This window comes from Dendrobates tinctorius, unplaced genomic scaffold (genome assembly GCF_039654945.1).
Source record: "Dendrobates tinctorius isolate UK_male_01 unplaced genomic scaffold, ASM3965494v1 ptg000107l, whole genome shotgun sequence".
NCBI lineage: Eukaryota > Metazoa > Chordata > Amphibia > Anura > Dendrobatidae > Dendrobates > Dendrobates tinctorius.
In genome coordinates this window covers 19264491-19289497 of record NW_027361775.1, presented here as the reverse complement: position 1 = coordinate 19289497, position 25007 = coordinate 19264491, and the positions used below count along the sequence as shown (strand labels likewise).

At 43.7% G+C, this 25007-nt stretch overlaps 1 protein-coding gene across 1 annotated transcript in view; it reads right to left on the bottom strand.

Moving 5' to 3' along the window:
* EPHB3 (EPH receptor B3) overlaps nucleotides 1–24631 on the bottom strand; it is a 56169-nt gene extending 31538 nt beyond the window's left edge. Inside the window, exon 1 of the mRNA XM_073589214.1 lies at nucleotides 24139–24631. Within this exon, the coding sequence (XP_073445315.1) occupies nucleotides 24139–24202 (64 nt within the window). The 5' untranslated portion in view covers nucleotides 24203–24631. The remainder of the gene's footprint in view (nucleotides 1–24138) is intronic.
* Between the last annotated feature and the right edge of the window lie 376 nt (nucleotides 24632–25007).

Genomic DNA, 25007 nt, shown 5'->3' with positions numbered 1-25007 from the left:
CACTATTTTACAAGATGGCGCAAAAATAGTAAATACAAATAGGTGTAAAAGGGCTATTCCTAGCAAAAAGAAACAAAAAGAAAATAAGGAACCATTACGGTACTTACTGCCAAAATCCCTTTCGCTCTAACAATGAAATTCCATTGGTTCCAGACGGGAATCATGTGCCATACGTTATTTACTTGACCGCTGCAGGCAATCCCTGACTTCAGCAGAAATGAGTGATGAGCGAACGTGCTCGGATAAGGATCATCAGAGCATGGTCACCAAGTGAGTTAACCAAGTATCTTCGGCGCGCTTTAAAAATATTTTTGAATCCCAATGTTGCATGTCTTGCGGCAGTTACACAGCAGCGACACATGCAATGACTGGATTGCCTAACAAATGGGCGATCCATGTGGGTGTTGCTGATGTCTAACAGCCACGGGGACTTGAACATATTTTTTTAGCACGGCGTAGACACTCAGTGAGCACATGAGCCTGCTCAGATAACACTCATCCGAGCATGTTTGCTCATCATCGCTACGAGAGACCCTTTATGTACATCATGCGACTGTTGAGGCCGGCGATTATTAACAGTGGTCATACGAATGATAGGTGGGACCTCATCACTGCAACAGCAGGAGATCTAATAGGCATGTAATGGTTATTTATTTTAGAACACTCCCTATTCATCGCCAAGTTTTAGAAACTTCTTTAAGTAGCAAGAAAAAAAAAAAAAAGAGGCAAAAAGTCAAAATGCTTTTTCTACGGGTCAAGTCAGGATGTGTTCTTGAAAACAGATATACTGTGTTCCAGAAAGGTTTTAGGGAGAATATTCACATTGATGTCAGATACGTTCATAAACCTTAGAGACTTCATAACAGGACAGCTTTGCTTTCCAATGTGAGAAGAGTTTACAGAAGTACACAACAAGCCCAGGTTATCACCTAGAAGTTTACGTCAGGACAGCGAAAATAAATTCTATGTAAAAGAAAATATAAAGGAAAAAAAAAAAAAAAATAGCATAAAAGCATCTGGGTGCCACAAATTGGAGCAGCTGCCGAGCGCCGATTTTCCGATCTTTATATACAAGTCAGCGGAACAAATGCAGATGTAATGTTGCATATAATGAACTGTGTCCAAAGAATTGCTGGGGAGCCCTAATTTGATCCAATCAGCACAGATGTAGTTCTACTTCCAGTTACAGAAAGTTACAACACGTCTCCAACAAAAAGCAGGGAAAGAAAAAAAATAGAATCAAAGTTGTACAAACTTCCTATATAAAAATGATTACATCTAATTGGAAAATATATATTTATATTATCATTTTTTTTAGGATCTTGGAGCGAATTCACATGTTGCAGTAACTTTGTTATAAGAACATCCATTGTCACGGGTAAATAGTGAGGCTATCAAATCTCTTGGAGAACAATGGAATCTGCTAGAAGATAATTGGTCTTGAAAGTTTTATGGAACCGAACAAACACAGATGAACAGAGTCTCACACGGATGATAATAATGGTGCCCTCCTCCCAAAACCAGCACATCAATGGTATGTCATATCACCATTTTAGTCCCCAGAGTGTCATTTCAGAGAATGCTTAAACAGCTGCCAAGTCCACACAGCTCCAATGTCACCGTCACTTTGCCGCAAAGCTGATATGAACATTGCGCCCCTTGACTTTAATTAACATTTCTATTAGCTTTGGCTCGTCAAAACTAAAGCGCTCTTTCAAAAACAAAGCTTGAAACAACCATCATGGAAAGGGTTATTCACCCAGCCCTGATTAAATGCAGAATGACCCATCCAATAACCCCGATAGGTCTGATGAAAACGGAAAGTTGCTTTTCCTCCCCGGCGACTTACTCGCTTGTGAAAATGAAGCAAGGAAAGTTAACCTTTAACCCCATCCAAAAAGGAAACCGACTTTAAAAGGGGAAATTATCATAAAAATAATATTTGCACATTTGATAAATCGCAGCACAGCAATTGGCACAGATGCCCTTTGTCATTCATTTTCCATTTTTTTCCCCTAAAAACAAGCATTGTAAAATATAAGTCGGAGAGAAAACTGGCACCGTACAGTCATGTTATGTATTAGCAGCAAATTCCATTAAGCAAACCAGAAGATAAGGTTACCACGGGGCACCTGGGCAGCTCTTTTCAATAGATTAGGGCCCTTAATGTCTGACATACATGACAGGTACTCACCCCAAGTCCAACATTAGCCATAAATTTACAGATAGTTGGCAAGCCTTGTCTGTAGCAAGAATTAAAGAGGTATTCCAAGCTCAACATCTTACCCCAATATGTAGTAGGTGTAATATTAGCAAATGCCTCCAATTAGAAACGTAGTACAGTTTTTCTGATTCGCTATGTCCATTTCCTCATGTGCAGGCACTGCAGGACCTTAGGTACCCATGGTTACGACCACTAGCAACTAGCCAATTCACTTCATCAGTGGACGTAACCATGGATACCTAAGGTCCTGCACATAGCCAATCCGAAAAACTATACTACATTTCTAATTGGAGGGATTTGCTAATATCATTATTATACCTTCTACATATAGGATCTTTGAGATGGGAATCCCAATCATTAAAGTTTTTGTCTAACCAAAGGAGAGGTGAAAACATTCAGATTAGTGGAAGCCCAACCACTCCATTCATTCTCTATGGGATAGAGGACAGCCCTCTGCCATCTCTGGCAGCGCCATAGCGAATTAAAAGGGATGTCCCATGAACAAAGTACATTTGAATCAATAACGCTTGGAATAATAACTTCCATAATTGGATGTGTTTAAAAAAAAAAAAAAAAGTTCCTGCACTGAGATAATCTTATAAATGTGCCCCTGCTGTGTAATGGCTGTGTCTGACCGTACAGGAACAAGGTCTGATCATACCACAGCTCCTGGGCAGGGGAGGATACAAAAATTATACAGACAGGATGACAAGGGACTGCAGCCAATTCTGTGAGGTAAAACATGTCACAGGCAGGGAAATATTTTACCTCACAGAAAGAAATATTTTGGCTCACAGAAATAAGTTACACATGCAATTGCGGAACTTATTTTTATGCCAAGATCTACTGATTATAGTGTACCTTGTTCGTGGAACAAAAAAAAAAAAAAACCCCTTGATGAAGCATTTAGATTGTCGTCATGTCCAGTAATTTTTTTCTATAGCGCCAACATATTCAGCAGCACTTTGTATTTTCTAGGGGATTTATACAGACAAAGACATTACAGAATAACTCCGATACCAAGAGGTGTGAGGGCCCTGCTCACAAGCTCATCATCTAGGAGACATACTGTGCAATCTAAAAATCATATAGACTGTTTAAGTTGCGCAATTGCAGGAAATAGGCGATTTAATTTTATTTTGTTTATCATATGTGATGTACATGCGGAAACATTTCCTGTTGGCAGTGCCTGAATCACTTTTGCTAGTTCTTCTCGCTGAAGTGTATTGCCTCTACATGGACATTCATTGTATGCATCTGTATCTCCTACCCACTGGCAGCAATGACATCAGCTGTAAAATATGGAGACTCCTAAGTACGGCAGGAGACGCCAAATGAGATAATTTCAAGCACTTTCCGATGGGTTTGTAGTACAGGGCCTGGAGGTGTAAGTGGATCGCCACAGCATCTAAAAATATTTACCGGCCTCTCGACTAGAAACTCTGGCAAGTCACTGACCCTTTTTCTCAGCGTCGGCTTTTAGATGCTTCATGAAATATGGACTTCCCAGTAATTTACTGCATGCTGTGCGGAACAGTCGCGCCAGACATCTGTATGTAATACATACGTACGGAAAATTGCAGGGTTGTCAAGAATCCAATTGTTTGTATTTAAATATAATTGGAACATTTATCACTATAAACATATGCAAATGACAGTCTATTTATCTGCGGAGGGACCTAGAAAACAGTGCACAACATTAGCATCGTTCGCTGGTGAAAAAGCAGTAAACTGCACATTTGATTGATCAAGGATTTTTCCAGCAGATCATCCGTGCATTAGCGTCTCAAGAAAGCCGACAATCTTCTAGCAGGATCAAGAGTGGATCAAGCTAATTGTCAAGGCTGACTAGTCACACTCCCTTTCAAAAATACAGGCCAGCCCGAAAAGCACGCTTTACAGAGCAGCTTAAAGAAAAAATGGGGCATCTGTCAAACTGCTCCACCATTTTGTATTTTCTTCAGTAGCACATTGAAAAATACCTTATTTTATAGCCCTGACATATGGAACCTGGCAAAAGAAAAATTTCCATTATTCTTCCCAAAATGACCAATTCTGCTTAGCACAAACTTGGCAATTTATCACAACAGTTATAAGACTACTTCCAGACAATGGATGGCCAGTGTATCTTATTATCTGTATCGGCATACAGCTGAAATATTAAAAAGGGAGAATTAAAAGGGATATCTGGGACTTAAAAAATGAAAAATATTTCCCTAAGCACCAACAGGCAGGTAGTTGTTACCTACCTGCCTGTTGTGCCATTCTCCATTCTCAGACTTTACTGTTGACATGACAGGACAATTGGTGTCCTGCTGATTGACAGCCGGCTCTCCGCTGCTTAAATGGGGGAAGCCGGCTGTCAATCAGCATTACGCCAATAGTCCTGTCAACAGGAAGAGAAACGGCTGCTCTGCTGACATGGAGCAGCTGAATTTCCGGCAGGAGCGGTCAATGACCGTAGCCTGGTACAACAGGCAGGTAGTTGCTTCTGTTAGCGACCAAATACCCATAAATGCTTAGGCACTTTTTTTGTAAAGTCTCGGATATCCCCTTTAACCTTTTATTTAGGCGCTCATCACTTCATATTTTGGACAAAGTGAAAATTTAGCACATATAGTATATTTAGATTATTTTGAGATTTTTCCTAGATGGACCCAAACGTATCAACCAAGAAAGTAGATTTCACTATTCAGTTACTTAAAATCAAATCAGCCACAAGTTTGAAGAAAGGACAGCATAGGTAGCCCTAGATGTAAACATTAGCCACTGAGAACCCATACCTATCTGCCAGCAATGGACATATTGTGAGGGATTGTATCACACTACAAGGACCCCCCCCTTCCAAATGAGCAGCTGCCAAAGCTGGTAGAGATAAAGTCCTCATCTCACTTTCAGCATCGCTAATTGAGGCAGACTCTACAGCATACAGTACATGGCTAGGGTTGTTTAGGCATACGAACACTGTGGAAGTTGGATGTAGACAAAAAGTCTAATATAAAAAAAAAAAAAAAAAAAAAAAAGTATACATTTTTGGATTCATTAAAGAGATTTCTACTGGTCTCCCAAAAACAAGAAAGGAAAAAAAAAAATAAACCTTGAATTCTATCACAGACTATTAGAACATGGCTGGGCTCAGACAAGCGCTTAAAGGAGTTGATTATACGGTATGTCCCTTCTTTATGTCTGAATAACAATTTTTTTTTCCCAATCGGCAAAATTTTTTAAAGATTTAACGCAGAATCCAATTATAATCTTTGCAATCAATCTGTTAAATGCTATGCCATATGGCTGGTGTCAATGTGGCATGCATTTGTTTTTAAGCACAAGGTCTGCTTTTTGGTTTTTCATATCAAATCTCATTGCTTGTAGAAAATGCTCGTCTTAGCGAACCAATTCGTTTATAGGTACCAAAAAGACGATCATTTCAACCTAGCCAAACTGAAAAGTGGTAGTCAAATCATGGAAGATATCATGCTGAAGGCAACTTCTCCATCCATACGCTGCCGTGCTCATCTGTGTATACTCCTTGAACCACAATCTATGGAACTGAGCCAGTAAGCATACCTACAGACAAACCCTAAGGAACCAAGAGGAGGAGGCCAAAAGTTGGTATCAATAAAAGATTATCTGTACTTGGGGATAGAAATAGATAGACTTCGCAATAACCTGCTGTGACACCAGTGAAGTTGGTCATAAAACACAGAAGTTGCTATATCGGTACATTTCCAGCTTCACCTGGGTGAGGAGGCACAGCAGAACGTAGGATGTTACAGAGCCACCTCGATACTGAATTATTCATACGACTCCCGTCTGCTAGAAACTTACCCCTTCACTTTCAATAAGTGTCTCCTCCATTTACACATCAATACAGTTCCATACTTTCCCTTAGGAATCTCGTATTATATTCTCTACTCCATGCAGAAGAGGGAACGCCCATGTAGAAACGTTTCGTATCTGTAACGCTTCGCTAACTTTGGGGTCATCAACAAAAGTAGTGATGATCAACACATGTTACAGTAGATAACCACTCTCACATGGGCGAGCGGTTATTAGGGCAACACCCAGATCATTAAGACTGGAGGACTGTAATATAGTAATAACACTGAGCTCATACAGTATAATAATCTGGTAGACAGCAGAAAGCCAACATCTAAACGTTTCTAATAAAGTTGTGCACCACAGGAGCATGGGAGAGCCGCAACTAGTCTCTTCAGGCAAGGACCGGAAAGCACCAATGTATTAGGACAGTTCTGTACAAGGATTCTTTAATAGCATTACATTACACATGTGTTGCCAAACTACAATGAGAGGATTTACAAAGGTTTTGGTAGGGAACAGAAGGTGGTGGGGGAAGGGGGAACGTAGAACAGTCTCATATCTTATTTCTGGAATTGTGGCAGATCTTGCTGCTAATTCTACAGCTTCCCTCACTCTTTCCCAGGCAGTAAACCTAGTTTTCCTAGGTACAATGTGGTGGGAAGGGATTTTTATGACTTGCATGGGTTCAGAGGCCGTGCACTCCCCTTAGCACTGAGATTTTACAATACAGACGGAAGTGCGCCTCTGCCTTTATGCCCCTGATGTCACAATGCACACTTTCACTCTTATGAAGGCTTCAAACTAGGCGTGCCAACAACATATTCGAGGTGGTGGCCAAGATCCGGTATTATTCGACTGTTTGTCGATGCCTTTGGTGCGTGACAAGACTCTTCTGGTTTCCTCCGCTCGTTGGATGTATACGCCGGGATAGATTTGTGTTCTCCCGCATGTTCTTTAGCTACTAGGTTTATCCGGTGGGTTTAGTCGACTAGGATTTTACATACTTTCCAACTTTTACAAGTTTGACACAATCCAAGTTGCTCGCAAGTCTTACCAGGTGTCACAACGACATTATCTCCAGACTCAAGAGCTCCTTAAGAACGCGGAATATGAATTTAAGCAATAAACCATAAGGATAAAAGCGACTCATGCAAAACAAAATCTTAATGAAAAAAAAAAAAAATCTAAGGAGTAGTCTCTTTAAATCGTATTCTTTGAATGCCAAGGTCTTTTTCTGGCTCATTTACTATTGTCAGGAGGTTACTTACTAATCTTTAAGTCATTTGGAATAATGACTCCAAAATTTGCAGAACTGCTTGTCATATTCCCAGTAATTTTGGTACACAGGTATGCAGCGAAATCCCCCCCCCCAAAAAAAAAAGTCTGGATGGATATCTGGAAGACATGAACCACATGGTGGGCACCGTATAGATAGAGCTATATACAACATACACACATACGCACAACGCTCTGCCCTGAGAAATATTTCTTTTTACAACATAAGGTTTCAGTGTAATTTCTAACCCTGGCAACGTTTCAAGTCGGACACATTTTTCTCATTAAAAAGAAAAAAAAAAAAAGTAAAAAGAAAGGCCTGGATTTGGTGCAGATTGCTGTGTAAAACAGGGAAAGCTAATCCTAACACAACCCCCTCCATCAGACAGTCCCAGGGGATGCCCCCCTCCCTACAGGACAGCTCGGCTTAGAAAAGGGCCCCTGTCGAGGGGGAGGTGTAAGCACACATGGACAAGATTTTCCAGGCCTAGATTAGAAAATGGAGGACTTTTTTGGCTGCCCTTTGCCATGCTAAAATGGCTCCAGGGGGTGAAGCTTAATGATATTTAATATTAAGATTTGGGGACAGATTAATGTTTCGGCCTTGACCAACACATTTTATTATGTCAGTGATTTCTTTACGTGCAAATCCTAGGATGTAAAAATAGCAAATCAACGGCCACTAGCTGAAGTCTTCAACTAATCGCTGGAAAAAACAAAACTTAAAATCTACGACTCCACTTACATCCCCCCCCCCCCCAAAAAAAAAAATAGCAATTAAATTAAAACTTTGCGTTTCCAAGCAGTATTAGTTTAGTCTTACATTTTAGATAGGAAAGAGTTCAACAGTACAACTTTACGTATGTATTCAACCCATAGCAATTTTTTTTCCCAAAGTTTTTTTGCAGTTATATTACATTGGTCATTATAAATCCTCTGCAGAGTTGCCATGGTAACTATCTGGGAATTGTGCCAAGACGAACTTTGATACTTGTTGTATCATATTGTTGATACATTATTCTGGGCAAAGGGCCAGGACATAGAATGACAGACAGAAGATCGATGTCATCTACTAGTCTATGACTGGCAAAACTGGAGAAAAAAAAAAAAAAAAAAAAAGTCACTGCATCTATATACAATTGTCACACTGTCTTCATGCGACTGTATGAAATGGGTAGGCATTAGTGATCAGCGAGCGTGCTAGCATAAGGTGTTATCTGAGCATGCTCGGGTGCTGACCGAGTGACTTGGGAGTGCTCGAATCCCCGCAGCTGCATGTCTCACGGCAGTTCGACAGCGGCAACACATGCAGGGATTACCTAGCAGGCAATCCCCGGCACGTGCTGCGCCTAACAGGCAATCCCCGGCACGTGCTGCGCCTAACAGGCAATCCCCGGCACGTGCTGCGCCTAACAGGCAATCCCCGGCACGTGCTGCGCCTAACAGGCAATCCCCGGCACGTGCTGCGCCTAACAGGCAATCCCCGGCACGTGCTGCGCCTAACAGGCAATCCCCGGCACGTGCTGCGCCTAACAGGCAATCCCCGGCACGTGCTGCGCCTAACAGGCAATCCCCGGCACGTGCTGCGCCTAACAGGCAATCCCCGGCACGTGCTGCGCCTAACAGGCAATCCCCGGCACGTGCTGCGCCTAACAGGCAATCCCCGGCACGTGCTGCGCCTAACAGGCAATCCCCGGCACGTGCTGCGCCTAACAGGCAATCCCCGGCACGTGCTGCGCCTAACAGGCAATCCCCGGCACGTGCTGCGCCTAACAGGCAATCCCCGGCACGTGCTGCGCCTAACAGGCAATCCCCGGCACGTGCTGCGCCTAACAGGCAATCCCCGGCACGTGCTGCGCCTAACAGGCAATCCCCGGCACGTGCTGCGCCTAACAGGCAATCCCCGGCACGTGCTGCGCCTAACAGGCAATCCCCGGCACGTGCTGCGCCTAACAGGCAATCCCCGGCACGTGCTGCGCCTAACAGGCAATCCCCGGCACGTGCTGCGCCTAACAGGCAATCCCCGGCACGTGCTGCGCCTAACAGGCAATCCCCGGCACGTGCTGCGCCTAACAGGCAATCCCCGGCACGTGCTGCGCCTAACAGGCAATCCCGGCACGTGCTGCGCCTAACAGGCAATCCCGGCACGTGCTGCGCCTAACAGGCAATCCCGGCATGTGCTGCGCCTAACAGGCAATCCCGGCATGTGCTGCGCCTAACAGGCAATCCCGGCATGTGCTGCGCCTGTCTAACAGCCGCAAGACGTACAACCTTATCCCAGCACGATCACTCACAACTAGTAGGGAACGAAAAAAAAAATTAATACACCGTCAAATATTTTGCCAGTGTATGCCACACAGTGTAAAGGTTTCTGATTTCTATTTATTTTTTAAAATCACTCAATTCAAAAAGCATTATAAAGATGTAGCAAAAGGAAACGATTCAGACATATTAAAGTGGCGATCATATTTATACCGAAGGGTCTCTCTGGGAATAACAAATAAGGTTTATAGCAGCGAGACCGCTAAGTGCTGACACTTCACAATATGCTCCATAAAGCGATGCGATCCTCCAGACACTACAGGCGCTCCCTTGCTTGTTTACATGGAGCACGTCCAAAGACAAGGAAGACGTACGGACATATGGATCTACGTATAGGAGATGTCATAGTGTGCGCAACACAATAAATGTGCCAGAGAAGCCCTTTACTTGTGCCCTAGTCAGAATCGGGATTTTCCTGGCATTGTCCGTGCTCTCTAATCCGATTCTAGAAGGCTTTTTAGCCCTTTCACTGTATCATCCTGCACACTGGTCACTTGCATTGTTCGCTTGTGGGTTACATTGTGTCCGCTCATCTCGTGATAATATGATACCACAATGACAAGTTATACACTCAGAAACGCTGCCAATGGCAGATGGGGCTAGTTGGAAGGTCACTCGTATGCAAGGTTTAATGAAACAACACTATCAGAAGAGCATGTGAACAAAAAAAAATACATACTATACGCATCTTTTTCAGGTGTGGATTTTTTTTTCCTGCTTTTTTGTTTCAAAAGTGTTGTAGTCAGATAATAGCTATAAGGCTGGGGTCACACTGCGTTATGGCAGTCCATTACCGGTCTGCGTTACACCACGGTGTAACACAGTCCGTTAACGCTCCCATTAACCCCCAGAATCGGCATGCGCTAGCGATGTGCCGTCATTCAGTGACGGAGCCTCGGAAGTGGTCTGCAGCGTCTGAGGCTCCGTCACCGCTGGCGCAGATGAAGCATCTGCACTAGCGGTATAGCATAACGCATATCCCCTTATGCTATAGCATTAATGCAACCCATCAACGCGACGCATTGAACGGGCTGCCTTAACGCAATATGAACCTGGCCTAAAAGTCAATTGGAAAATATTAAACAACTTACAAAAACGGTATGAAAAAAAAATCCACATTCTGTTTCTCCTGTTGCTCAAAATTTTCCCCCGTGTAAAAAAGTCTGCCTCTAGGTGCGTTTTTTTTTTTTCTTTAAATAAGGCAGACTTTTCTATGGGAAAAATGCGTATGTGGAGAAAAATATAATATATAGTAATAAAGTTTGAAAGTCATAGCTTAAAGGGAACCGGTCACGTACTTTTTACCGACTAAACTGTCCCCAGTGTTGCTAGCGATGCAATGTGCAACTACGGTAACATATTTTCAATCAAAATTGCGCTGTAGTCATTTCCAAAGAAAAATCACTTTGTAATGCTAACTAGTACCTTGAAAAATAGGGCGCTTTATCCTCCCTTGAAGAAGCCACAGAGCGTGGTCGATACGCGTGGGGTTTTGCTCCCCCCACAGGCTATCCCCAGCACTCATGCGGCACCTTACCCATCTGCAATGCGGAACATTTTTCTCTTCATGCACTTACCAGCCTCCTATCCTCATGGTCAGGTATTTTACATCTTAGGTGCCTGCACATCCATTTTGGAAGTTTGTGATCCCGAGGCTCCTACGTCCTGTGCCTCCCTTCTGTATACCTTATTTGGAGGTCTGTGGCACAGAGGCCTATACATTTCAATTTGTTTGCTCATGGTGCTGTGAATAGCGTTTTCTATTGTTACAAGCAGGGCCCCTCATTTATTTATTCAAGACTATATTGTCTCATGTATGTAATTCTCTATATGTTTGAGGTGGTCTGTTTGCTATTTATTTACATCTATTGTTGTTTCATGGGGTTTTTTGTTGTGGGAGAGTCATCATATTATTCTATGATTTTGACATGATTGCATCTATTTGCATTTTTTAAATGTCTTGCTGTGTTGTATATGTGTCTTCAATGAAATAATTAAATAAAATGTAATCATTTTATACATAGTGGAGTTCCCAAATCTAGATATACTGCTTTCTTTCTCTTTGTTCCAAGCTATATAGTACCTTATAATAAATTTTATTTCAATAGCGCCGACATATTCCGCAGCACTTTACATTTCAGAGGGGACTTGTACAGACAATAGACATTACAGCATAACAATAATCACATAGATCATAACAGATACCAAGAGGAATGAGGGCCCTGCTCGCAAGCTTACAATCTATGAGGATAAAGGGGAGACACGAAAGGTGGATGGTAACAGTTGCCCTTATTGTATGGACCAGCCATAATGTTAAGTGTGTAACAGTACAGACACAGAGGGCTAATGGATGCATAAAGCATGTGGGAACATGATACGGGGAACCTGGTTATGGTAAAACTTTTGGCTGTGCCACACAGGGATAGATTAGGTTAATGTGTTGAGGCAATAGGCCAGTCTCAATAAATGCATTTTCAGGGCACGCTTAAAATTGTAGGGATTGGGGACTAATCGTATTAACCTGGGAAGTGCATTCCAAAGAACTGGCGCAGCACATTTATAGTCTTGGAGATGGGAGTGGGAGGTTCTGATTATTGAGGATGCTAACCTCAAGTCATCAGCAGAACAGAGGGTGCGGGTAGGGTGGTAGACTGACACAAGGGAGGAGGATGTAGGGTGGTGCTGAGCCATGGAGAGCTTTGTGGGTGAGGGTAATAAGTTTGCACTGGATTCTGGAGTGGATGGGTAACCAGTGCAATGACTGTCACAAGGTAGAGGTGTCGGTGTAACGATTGGTGAGGAATATAATCCTGGCTGCAGCATTCAAGACATATTGGAGGTGGGAGAGTTTGGTAAGAGGGAGACCGATTAGGAGAGTTACAATAGTCGAGAATGAATATGAGAAACAGTAAGAGTTTTTGCGGAGTCTAAAGTAAGAAAAGGTCGAATTCTAGAAAGGTTTTTGGAGGTGCAGATAACAAGAGCGAGCCAGTGATCGGATGTGGGGGGCGAATGAAAGTTCGGAGTCAAGTATGACCCCAAGACAGCGGGCATGTTGCTGGGGAGCAATAGTGGAACCACACACAGAAATTGCAATGTCGGGCATAGGTTCATTAGTAGAGGGAGGAAACACAATGAGTTCAGTCTTTGACAGGTTCAGTTTCAGATATAGTGAGGACATGATGTTAGACAAAGCGTTTAGACAATCGCCGGTGTTTTCTAGAAAGGCTGGCGTGATGTCAGGAGAGGAAGCATATAATTGGGTATCATCAGCACAGAGATGGTACTGGAAACCAAATCTACTGATTGTTTGACCAATAGGGGCAGAGCACAAAGAAGAGGAGGGGGGGTTAGGACTGATCCTTGAGGAACCCCAACAGTAAGGGGAAGATGAGAGGAGGAGGAACCATCAAAAGATACAGTAAAGGAGCGGTCAGAGATAGGAGGAGAACCAGGAGAACGGTGTCCTTGAGGCCAATGGAACGGAGCATAGTGAGGAGGAGCTGATGATCCACAGTGTCAAATGCTGCAGAAATCCAAGAGAATTAGCATGGAGTAATGACCATTTGATTTAGCTGTTAGTAGGTCATTACCTTCTCTGATAGTCGTAGTGGTAGTGTCTCATTTTCTTTCAGACACAAGCTCGTCATATCGTAGAAGCCCACGCACTGACTGATTTGTCGGGGTCCCCCAATGTCACGGGAATCTGCTCTAAAATCCTGCGTATGCGCACTGACGAGCGCCTTCCCGTGCATGCTCACTGAAGCCTAGTCTATGTACCCAGTTTGATTGACTGCGTGCATATGCACAGGCACAAGTCACTGGCTGTGACCACGCTCAACACTGCGCAAGTGCAGGATTTTACAGCAGATTCCCAGGACGTCAGCGCACCCCGGATCATCAGAGTATGTGGGGTTGAAAATATGATGAGCCCGTGACCGAAAGCGATGAGGCACCACCTCAATGACTGAAAGAAGGTGCTATATAACTCTACAAAGTGCTATTTGGAGATGATAGCACAGTTTTGATTGAAAGTAACATGTTAGTGATGCACATTGCACTGGGGTCCATGTAAGCGCTATCAGTGTCTTTCACAGAGAACCCTTGTACCTATGATATTCTATGAGGTAGTTCATACGACCGCTTTTTTTCCTCGGATCGAGTGGTCTGTACCAAAGCACAGATTTGCCAGTATTGATCAGAGTGTCAGATCAAAATTGCCAATGGAAATCTATAAGGTCAGTGAGAAAATGGGGAAGAACTCCATGTTCTGTCTATTTTTCAAAGACTGAAAAGAGAAGCTTGAGTATCTTCAAAAACAAAACAAAAAAAAACAAAACAACAAAAGGATGGTAAAAATGGACACTAACCAACCACCGATAACACAATGATTAAAAACACCGATGAATCTTGGACCGTTTTTGGATACAAGAAAAATCACTGACATGGGAAGAAGCACAGGGTCAAACATTCCCATTAAAGTGATGGCATGGGTCGAAAAACACGACAGCATTCAAATGGACACAAGTACCAAGAAAACACTAATTTTTCTGGAGTGCAAAATAAAAAAAATAAATAAAAAAATGGATGTCAGAATAAGGTCCAAGGCCGGGGTTACACTTGCGAGAAACTGGCACGAGTCTCGCGTCTCAAAACCTGGCACTGCCGCCGGCACTCGGGACTGGAGTGGAGTGTGTGGCTGCATGTATTTCTATGCAGCTGGGAGTATTGAGACGCGAGACTCGTTCCAGTTTCTCGCAAGTGTGACCCCGGCCTTAAAGTGATTTCACTCATGAAAACAAAAAACCTTGACGCAATGTTTGATACTGCAGTGACAGTGAACCAACCCTGAGCCTTCCCGCACAGATAAAGCTACATTATGTTGAAGAAAAACAGAAAACTGAGCCGAAGTATAACTTGAACAACATGCATGATGTAAGAGCATGTTCACACTGGCCATGGAAACAAACAAAACCAAAAGAAAAGAATGTGCATATACCCCAATGAAAATAAATAAGTAAATGCAAGTGCATTAAATAATTAAAGTAGGGTACTTCGTAAACACTGTTTTTGATTAAAAAAAAAATAAAACACAAAGTGACTTGGACATACATACAATACAAACACCCTATAAAAAATATTAGTGCTCAGCTAGGGAGATAAAGCCTGTAGACAATGGGTGACCACACTGGCGAATATACAGGCACAACTAATGATAACATGTAACACCTGGCCAGTGTTGGGAGTATTTTATATGTAAATTACACTCGCCCCATGCTAGGAAATGGCAAGATAAGTAAAGACAAATGCTGAAGGAATCCTGGACAACAGAACCATACATTTATGGGTCTACTCTACGCACATACATATGACTAAGTTTGAAGAGTAGTGGTGAATAATCATGTCACATTAAAGTAAAAAACAAGTCACATAAAAATTGCAAAGAAAAAAAAAAAAAAAACACGAAAAACAAACCAGTAAGTAAACAAAACACTTATTTGACCCAGCATTCCTCCTAGAACTAAAGTGGTTTAACTCTATATATGAGAAAACAGATTATTCACAAATTCCAATGAGGTAAACCTCAAACTGTCCAAACCAGAAGAGAGAAAGAGGGTGTGAGCGGCACACAAAACTTCATGGTCCCCATGCAGTAAAAACATAGGAAAGTCAGCCTGTGCAAGCTGCCCCGAAAGCAAACACACAGGACCATCTGTAAGTCTAGACACGCACAATGGGTTTCTGGTTTCAAGAGGTATCATTGACATTGATCCTGTGTACACAGGAAATGGAAGGGTTAATGAAGGGGGGGGGGGGGAAATTCAGGAATCCAGGTTTTTAAGTCCAAGACATCACCATGCATTTCTGGCCAGCTGATTCCAAAATGATATCCAGGATTGATTGGCTATATTTGTCGGACGATGAATACCAGAAGCTCGCCCCAATCTTTCATAATGTCTGCGATGTGGATAGGAGAGCACTTCGGATCAGTGGGAAATAAAATACCCTTTATGATACACCGGGATATAATGTGGAGAACATCGCAGAACGCCACAAACATGTTTTCCAATAAACAACCTGAGTGGAAATGGTTAAAAGCGAGGAAGCCGAGGAGGTCTGAATACATGAATATGTATGTCGGCTCATGCAATAAAACAATACCCATACATCAAACAACCCGAAAACCTCAGGAACGTACATAGCAATGGAATTACTTTATTAAAAACGGCTAAAAGGAGAACATTGCAATAAAGGACCAAATACTTCACATAAAACACAGGGGGAAAAAAAAAGGCGCAGCATCTCCCCAACCATCAAAGAATGGGCAAAGCCCTTACACCCTCCTCCAACAGAAACTGCAAACCAACACCGCAGGAATGTGAAAACATCCCAAGGCACATGTAGCGCAGAGACATTAGCGGGATGAGGCAACGGCCCAACAAGAGCGACGCTCCGCGTCCCCACCATCTGTGGGAGAAGGAACCAAAAGTCTCACACTTCACTAATAATAATAAACTGGCCGTGGAGATGTGAACTCAGGAATCTAGGGGTGTAAAAACTTACGACCCACGTGTTTCTCTACCCTTCTCACTTGTCCACAGAGCCAGAAGGGCAGATATAACAAATCCTGGAGAGCTTCATCTAGATCAGGGGGCAGAGGTCCAGAAGATGTGGACACACTGACTTGTAGGGTTAGCACTTATCACCCATGTGGGCCAATTTATTTCTACAATACAAGGCTATATTGGGTTCACACAACACTTTAAGGCTATGTTCAGATGGAGGGTTTTTTTTTTTTTTTTTTTTTTTTTTTTTAAGAGTTTTAAAAGCTTTGTTTCTTATCAGAAGCCACTCCAGGAAACCCTCCCTGAATCTGGGTAGGTGCACACAGTTATACAGATGCCGGTGTACCCGTTGAGTTTTGCCAGAGAAAGACGCTTCAGGAAAATGCTGGCGGTCTTTGTCTCAAAGAGTCGGGGATTTTCCTTATTTCCCCCCCCCCCACACACATTCAGTGTTTGGTCAGTATTTTACCTCAGTAAGCCAAAACCAGGAGTGGGTGATAAATCCAGAAGTGGTGACGTGTTTCTATTACTCTTTTCCTCTGATTGTTCCTCTCCTGGTTTTCGCTTACAAATACTGAGGTAAAAATTCACCAAATACTGAATGTGTACACACTTGACCTTAAAAAAGACACACTGTGCACTTATCTTTTTTGGGGGGGTGGGAGGTTTTTTCTGAAGCATTTTTTTTTTTAATTGGTTTTAAAGCAGATGTCAAGAGATTTTTTTTGTATCTTTTTGACCCGATGTTACATTTTAAAGCATATTCCATGTGGAATCCATCTAAAAGAATAGCAGGGAAAAAATGTATATTACTTCTTTTAGATGGATTCCACATGGAATTATGCTTTAAAATGTAACATATCAGGTGAAAAAGATGCAAACAAAAAAAAAAAAAAAAAAACAAAAGAAAAAGACCCAACTTTCTGAACATATCCTAATACCTAATGGCATTTGACTTCACAAACTGAAACTGCATTTGGGCGTTTCGGGAGCACTCTCTTAAATCCATTAGATCAAAAACCACAACTTTTGATTGGAGAGTCGGTGAGTTTCTTCTCTAAATTTCTGAAAGAAAATCAGTGTGAACACTAACAGCTAAGATGCCAGAATTTAGGACTCCACATCATAGCAAAAACTGCAACAAATTTTTCAAAGTGGTGACTATTTTGGTGAAATTTGCTAGACATATTAGATATCTCCTTGCACCACCTCTTGGGCACTGGTGGAATGATGACAATTTCAACAAATATATTGAATTGTCGCACATAACCTATGGCACCATACTGTGCATGTTAGTCTAGGACTATACTGAGACTTTGGCTTCTTGAGACTTTGGCTTCTTGACATTTCGTTAGCAATGTCACGCTGGTAAATTGTAATTGATGACTGCAAACAGGATTGCATTGTGATCACAGACTTGGATTTGACAGGATTTCAGTACAAGCAAATTTACCATCATTAAGGCCAAATTCATATGGCCGCATACACAAAAGTGAATCTCACCCGAAACATGGGAGACATTTTTGTCGCCTGCGATTTTTTTTCACGTGGATATCCAGTCCGTATGGAACAATTCATCTGAACAGCCCAACTCAATGACGTTGGTCCGTGGGCTGCCTGTGGGATGTCAGTGTCTTTCATGGACAGCGCTCGGACCAGATACAGTGGGGAAAAAAAGTATTTAGTCAGTCAGCAATAGTGCAAGTTCCACCACTTAAAAAGATGAGAGGCGTCTGTAATTTACATCATAGGTAGACCTCAACTATGGGAGACAAACTGAGAAAAAAAAAATCCAGAAAATCACATTGTCTGTTTTTTTTTCATTTTATTTGCATATTATGGTGGAAAATAAGTATTTGGTCAGAAAGAAGCAATCAAGATTTCTGGCTCTCACAGACCTGTAACTTCTTCTTTAAGAGTCTCCTCTTTCCTCCACTCATTACCTGTAGTAATGGCACCTGTTTAAACTTGTTATCAGTATAAAAAGACACCTGTGCACACCCTCAAACAGTCTGACTCCAAACTCCACTATGGTGAAGACCAAAGAGCTATCAAAGGACACCAGAAACAAAATTGTAGCCCTGCACCAGGCTGGGAAGACTGAATCTGCAATAGCCAACCAGCTTGGAGTGAAGAAATCAACTGTGGGAGCAATAATTAGAAAATGGAAGACATACAAGACCACTGATAATCTCCCTCGATCTGGTGCTCCACGCAAAATCCCACCCCGTGGGGTCAGAATGATCACAAGAACGGTGAGCAAAAATCCCAGAACCACGTGGGGGGACCTAGTGAATGAACTGCAGAGAGCTGGGACCAATGTAACAAGGCCTACCATAAGTAACACACTACGCCACCATGGACTCAGATCCTGCAGTGCCAGACGTGTCCCACTGCTTAAGCCTGTACATGTCCGGGCCCGTCTGAAGTTTGCTAGAGAGCATTTGGATGATCCAGAGGAGTTTTGGGAGAATGTCCTATGGTCTGATGAAACCAAACTGGAACTGTTTGGTAGAAACACAACTTGTCGTGTTTGGAGGAAAAAGAATACTGAGTTGCATCCATCAAACACCATACCTACTGTAAAGCATGGTGGTGGAAACATCATGCTTTGGGGCTGTTTCTCTGCAAAGGGGCCAGGACGACTGATCCGGGTACATGAAAGAATGAATGGGGCCATGTATCGCGAGATTTTGAGTGCAAACCTCCTTCCATCAGCAAGGGCATTGAAGATGAAATGTGGCTGGGTCTTTCAACATGACAATGATCCAAAGCACACCACCAGGGCAACGAAGGAGTGGCTTCGTAAGAAGCATTTCAAGGTCCTGGAGTGGCCTAGCCAGTCTCCAGATCTCAACCCTATAGAAAACCTTTGGAGGGAGTTGAAAGTCCGTGTTGCCAAGCGAAAAGCCAAAAACATCACTGCTCTAGAGGTGATCTGCATGGAGGAATGGGCCAACATACCAACAACAGTGTGTGGCAACCTTGTGAAGACTTACAGAAAACGTTTGACCTCTGTCATTGCCAACAAAGGATATATCACAAAGTATTGAGATGAAATTTTGTTTCTGACCAAATACTTATTTTCCACCATAATATGCAAATAAAATGAAAAAAAACAGACAATGTGATTTTCTGGATTTTTTTTTCTCAGTTTGTCTCCCATAGTTGAGGTCTACCTATGATGTAAATTACAGACGCCTCTCATCTTTTTAAGTGGTGGAACTTGCACTATTGCTGACTGACTAAATACTTTTTTGCCCCACTGTATATGGCTGTGTGAACGTACCCCAATTGCGATTATCCTTGGGACATTGGCCACAAGATGTAGTGCAAAATCTGTGCCCAAGTCAACACCAAGATAAGGCGAGGCTTCACAATCCACCTTTTTGTGTATTTTTTAATTTTAAATTGAAAAAGCGGAGGGTTAATAAAGTGTCGGAAACAATATATCTGGCACATGCCATGGACGCCACTTTTTGGGTATCTTGCTAAGGGCAGAAATACATTAATGGAGATTAACTAAGTGGTTCTTGTTTCACCCATGGTCCACCATAAACAAAACAAAAAAAAAAAAAAAATTTGAATTGGAAACCTGCTCTGATGCAACTAAAGGAATGTGCATACGACATCTTTTAGAAGCCAACGTATCGTCATAGTCTCAGAAGCAGAAAACACTTTGGGAAAAAAACGACTGTGTACCCTCAAGTGTCTTCTTGGATATCTTCTAGCACGCCTCTTGCAAAGTTTTTTTTTTCTCTTCAACTCCATATACTTCAAGGCCATAGTAGTGGCCTTCAGCCAGAAGCCACCAGAAGAATGGATCAGTCACTTCTGAGGTTACAGGAGGTTATAAAAGATGGAACACATTCACTACGAGGCATTTTGACATTACTGTGCGTATATTCGTTCTTTTTAGCATTTTTTGTTTTTAACACTTTCTCAGGCGGGCTTCTGCCAGAAACGTTATGTGCACATACCCTTACAACTCCTTCCCATAACAGTTAATGATCTTTTATGGACATGGTCACATTACAGCTCCATACCAATGTAAAGAGTTGTAGGGTGTAATCTGGCACCTCACACTCCCATGGAGAGTCCATATAATTGTGTGTGGAGGCTTTTCCTTGTGGATTGTACTGCAAGGAACTTCTGCCATCAAATAGCTGTAACTTGGTCACTTTTAAGTGATTGCTCTATGGATGTAAGACCCAGAACTAGCGAGCCACAGTCTAGAGAGCCAAACTTCTAAGCTACGGTAACCTAAATTCACGCTAGTCGTGTGGAGCCCGTGAATTGTGGCCATAACATGCGCTTAAACACAGCCACCTTTACCCTTATATCACATGTATCTGAACAAAAGTAGAAGACACGGTCCTAAAAATGTCATTTAGCTGTTTTGAAGCCTCTGGTCACAGATTCTGGGAAACCTGTTGAGCAAATGAGCCAAGTATTCACAGTCACCATGATAGGATCCACAAGGGTTCTTTCGGCTACGCTCCCAAGATCAGCTTTCGGTGCGTCTTTTGACACTGTGGGTTTTTGCTGCATCAAACATGCAGCGTCTTACGGCTCTAGCAAAGTGGATGTGATTTATACAAATCTCCTGCCCACCATGCGTCTCTTTAGCGCTGCGGGTTTCAAATCCGAAGCAAGTCAATATCTCTTGTGGGTAGACTGAGTTTTCTGTGCGGATTTTCCCCATAGACTTACAATAGATGCAAAAAATCCATAGCAAAAAAAAAAAAAAAAAAGTTGTTAAAGCAAAAAAGAAAAAACCGAAATATCAAAAACAAAGCAACTTTATTTAAAGTATAAACAAAAATGAGACTCAAACGCGTCAAAAACGTGATAAATCTGCATGCTAAAGAAGCTCACACAGATATAATAAGTGCAGAAATCCTGGAACATCAAGGACTCACCAAAAGCTCATAATGGGAACGCAGCCTTTTGGTGTCTGTTGTGAAAGTCAGCAAAGCCAATACTGTTTCTTTTTTGTGTAAGATAAATAGAGAGAAGTTTCCTACACATCTGCACTTTAAGGCCATGGTAGATAATTAGGCTGAGTGCAGACGGAGTTTTGAGCCCTGCGGATTTTTCCGTGCAGAATGGAAGAAAACCGCAGGTCAAATGACCTGCATTTTTCCTGCGGATTTCTTCCATTTTTCACGCGGTTTTCATGCGGTTTTTGTGCGGTTTTCCATTGCGGTTTTCCCCCTGCGGATTTGGTAACAGGGGAGATAGAAAACCGCACAAAAGAAGCAACATGCTGCGGATTTTGTACCGCAGGAAAACCGCGCGGAAAAATCTGCAGCGTCTGCACAGCGGTTTTTTTTTTCATTCATTTTAAAGGTACTGTACATCACAATGCGGATATGCAACGTTTCTGCGCGGTAAAATCCGCTGCGGAAACGCTGCAAATCTGCATCGTGTGCACATGGCCTTAAATAGTTATGATCCGTCCTTTTTGTACCCTTTACCTGGAGGGGAAACTCGTGTTACGGGTGAGAACTGCTAAAATTTTGAGATGCAGCAAAAGGTGTTTTTTTTTTTAACGCGTTTCACTTTCATTACAAAAAAAAAAATTACCAATAACTGTGAATATCGCAGAAAAATGGTCCTTGGGTTACCAAATCCGTGTGAATGATTAGTCACATGGAGCCGGCAGCAGACAAAGGTGCGGTATGTAAGATTAATCGACACGGTTACACCACGGGGAGGATTTCTGAATTATGTGGACACAATTGAATCTGCTCTTCCTTTGTTTTACTTCTGCATTTATAGAACATTCACGAATTGTATTGTTCGCTACCTGTTGCCATAACACGGCGGCCATATTGGTGGGCCGACCTGATTCACTACACTAGTGCTTGCTACACCAGGTAAAATAATAGCTGCTGCCTTCGTGGTACACGCAGACGAAGGGGTTCACGCGAGTGGGCATTATGTTATACATTTTGGGATATTTGGTCGGACCTGAGTTGCGGATACAGACTGTTCCTTACGTTACACAGCGTGAGAGCAGATGTGGGTATAAACCTGAAAGTCCACAAAACTAAAAATAAATCCGGCATCAATCAAAGCGTGACAATATTTGTACAATGCAGCGCAGGTTTATTTAGTGAAATCCAACATGCAGTCGTCATTTCATCGTTGACTTGCTTTGTCATGTCCCGGCAGAGCATTTTCTCATCTATTCATAGCTTCACAAGGAGTGACGAGAATGACAGGACAACGTCTCCTAACCAGCCTAAGACAGGAATGTGAGGTCACAAGAGGGGGCTCTTCACCTGGGGGAAACCCAGGGATGGTGGGAGACTAATTAGAAAGAGCAGCAAGAATGAGAGCGTAATCCAGAACACACAAGGGTCCCATTGTGCAGTAACCCATACAAAAGAGTTAATAAGGAGGAAACGACACCCCATTATTCCCTCATTTACAACCAAAGTAATCAACTTACGCAAACCAGTCCTCCAAATGGCCAATTGTCTAGTATCACAAGGTCCATCAGAGGTGTCTAAAGTGGAAATGGTCACCAACTGTTTTCTTAACTTCAACCACACCCTGTTCTTATCAGGTATCCAAAAGGATAAGGCGAGAAAGATTGACGAGCCAGGGGCTGCTGCCAAAAAAGCAACACAAAAGACAGAATAGCCAGAAGAAAACCAAACTTCAACCAGCAATGGAGGAGTCCTTCAAAGAAAACACTGATCAATCATGTCAGCCAGAGGCCTTCAACACCTTCCAGGCCATGCGTGACCCCAACTGTAGGAGAAGGAGCAGAATACTAGGGATCTGCCCAACCTAATGGGATAGCACTGCATACCCCGGGAGACCAATGGAGGATCAGAAACCAAAACGTTCTCCATCCCCTGGGGTGTGCCCACCCTAATGGGATAACACTGCATACCCCAGGAGACCACTGGATGACCACAAACCACCATAAAGTTCTCCATCCCCTGGGGTGTGCCCACCCTAATGGGATAACACTGCATACCCCAGGAGACCACAAACCACCATAAAGTTCTCCTTCCCCTGGGGTGTGCCCACCCTAATGGGATAACACTGCATACCCCAGGAGACCACTGGATGATCAGAAACCACCATGAAGTTCTCCATCTCCTGGGGTGTGCCCACCCTAATGGGATAACACTGCATACCCCAGAAGACCACTGGATGATCAGAAACCACCATGAATTTCTCCATCTCCTGGGGTGTGCCCACCTTAATGGGATAACACTGCATACCCCAGGAGACCACTGGATGACCACAAACCACCATAAAGTTCTCCATCCCCTGGGGTGTGCCCACCCTAATGGGATAACACTGCATACCCCAGGAGACCACTGGATGATCAGAAACCACCATAAAGTTCTCCTTCCCCTGGGGTGTGCCCACCCTAATGGGATAACACTGCATACCCCAGGAGACCACTGGATGACCACAAACCACCATAAAGTTCTCCATCCCCTGGGGTGTGCCCACCCTAGTCTTCATGACAGACAATATGGCCAGTTGGCAGGTTTAGAGCATGATGGGCTCCTCCGGCCAAGGCGCTGGCATCTGGGAAGGCTTCACATATGGAAGAAAGATCTGGTTCCACATGAACAAAGAGATATCGGCCTCGGAGATGTGGAGACAGCAGCAGCTGCGGCCATCCTCCATCCTGGGGCAGCAGGAGAGGTGAGGAACTTCTGGACCGCTGCGCCCCATCACTCAGCACAGACTCAGTCAGACCTGCAGGCTGGGGAGGGACAACCTGTGGCAGCCAAATCCCAGGCAGGACTCACTACCATGCTGGGATTTGTAGTACACACACACCAGCGCCCTGGTCACCAGAGAGCCACAGGTGAGGTCACAGTGAGGGAGCCGTGGCCCGCATTAGGCAGGCACAGCACGTAGTGGACACGCACCCTCCCCGCTTCTCACCTTCCAGTCCTGTGACGCCCGCCACCAGCAGCAGCAGCAGCAGCACGGAGCACAGCAGCGGCATGTCTGCTGACCCGCTCACAGCAGCAGTCCGAGTCACTGGGGACCGCGAGCCCACTCTCCTCCGGCGCGCAGATCCAGGCGTGTGCAGTGGCTCCTCAGTCCCCGCCCGGTTGTAGCCGCGGATCTCTTTGTTCCTCCTCTCCGCGGGCGTACGCTGGAAACTACAGCTTCCCTGGGGTCCACTCGTGCCTCTCTGGCCCCCCGCGGGTGTTTACAGTCTCGTGGGCCCCCCCGCGGGTATACTCGGGTAACTCCCGACCTCACACTGGCGAATCCCGCACTGCAGCCACAGCACAGTCTGGGGGAGGGGGCGCGTCAATCACGGCGCTGGCCCCGCCCACATGCCTGTCAGCAGTCACCCCTCCTATTGCTAGTCTGCCACCAGCGCAGGCTTCACTCAGCTCCTCGCGGCACACGTGGGGGACAGCTCTCGGTGGGTGTGCTTTAGTAAAAAAGATGAATTGAATTGGGCGGGGCGTGATGCTCTATCTCCCCGCCCCTCATTTTTATTGGTCGTTCTTTCTGTTGCCATAGTAATACATTGGAGGATGTCAATCAGTGCAGAGTACCAGTTGGAGACAGCGACCTCTTGTGGCCACGAGCGTCATTTCAGGGAAGAAATAAAGAACGAGAGCAGGAAATGGGAAAACGGATAATGAAAAGTGTGGGATCATTAAAGGCGATCTCTCATCACTCGCATCGGGCCCAACCTCTGCAGCAGGCTTCCTTGTGCCTCCAGCTGTAGCCCTTTGTGTCAGGATGTAATCCATGGTGTAGTTATCCCAGTGTCTCACCATTAGAGCTGG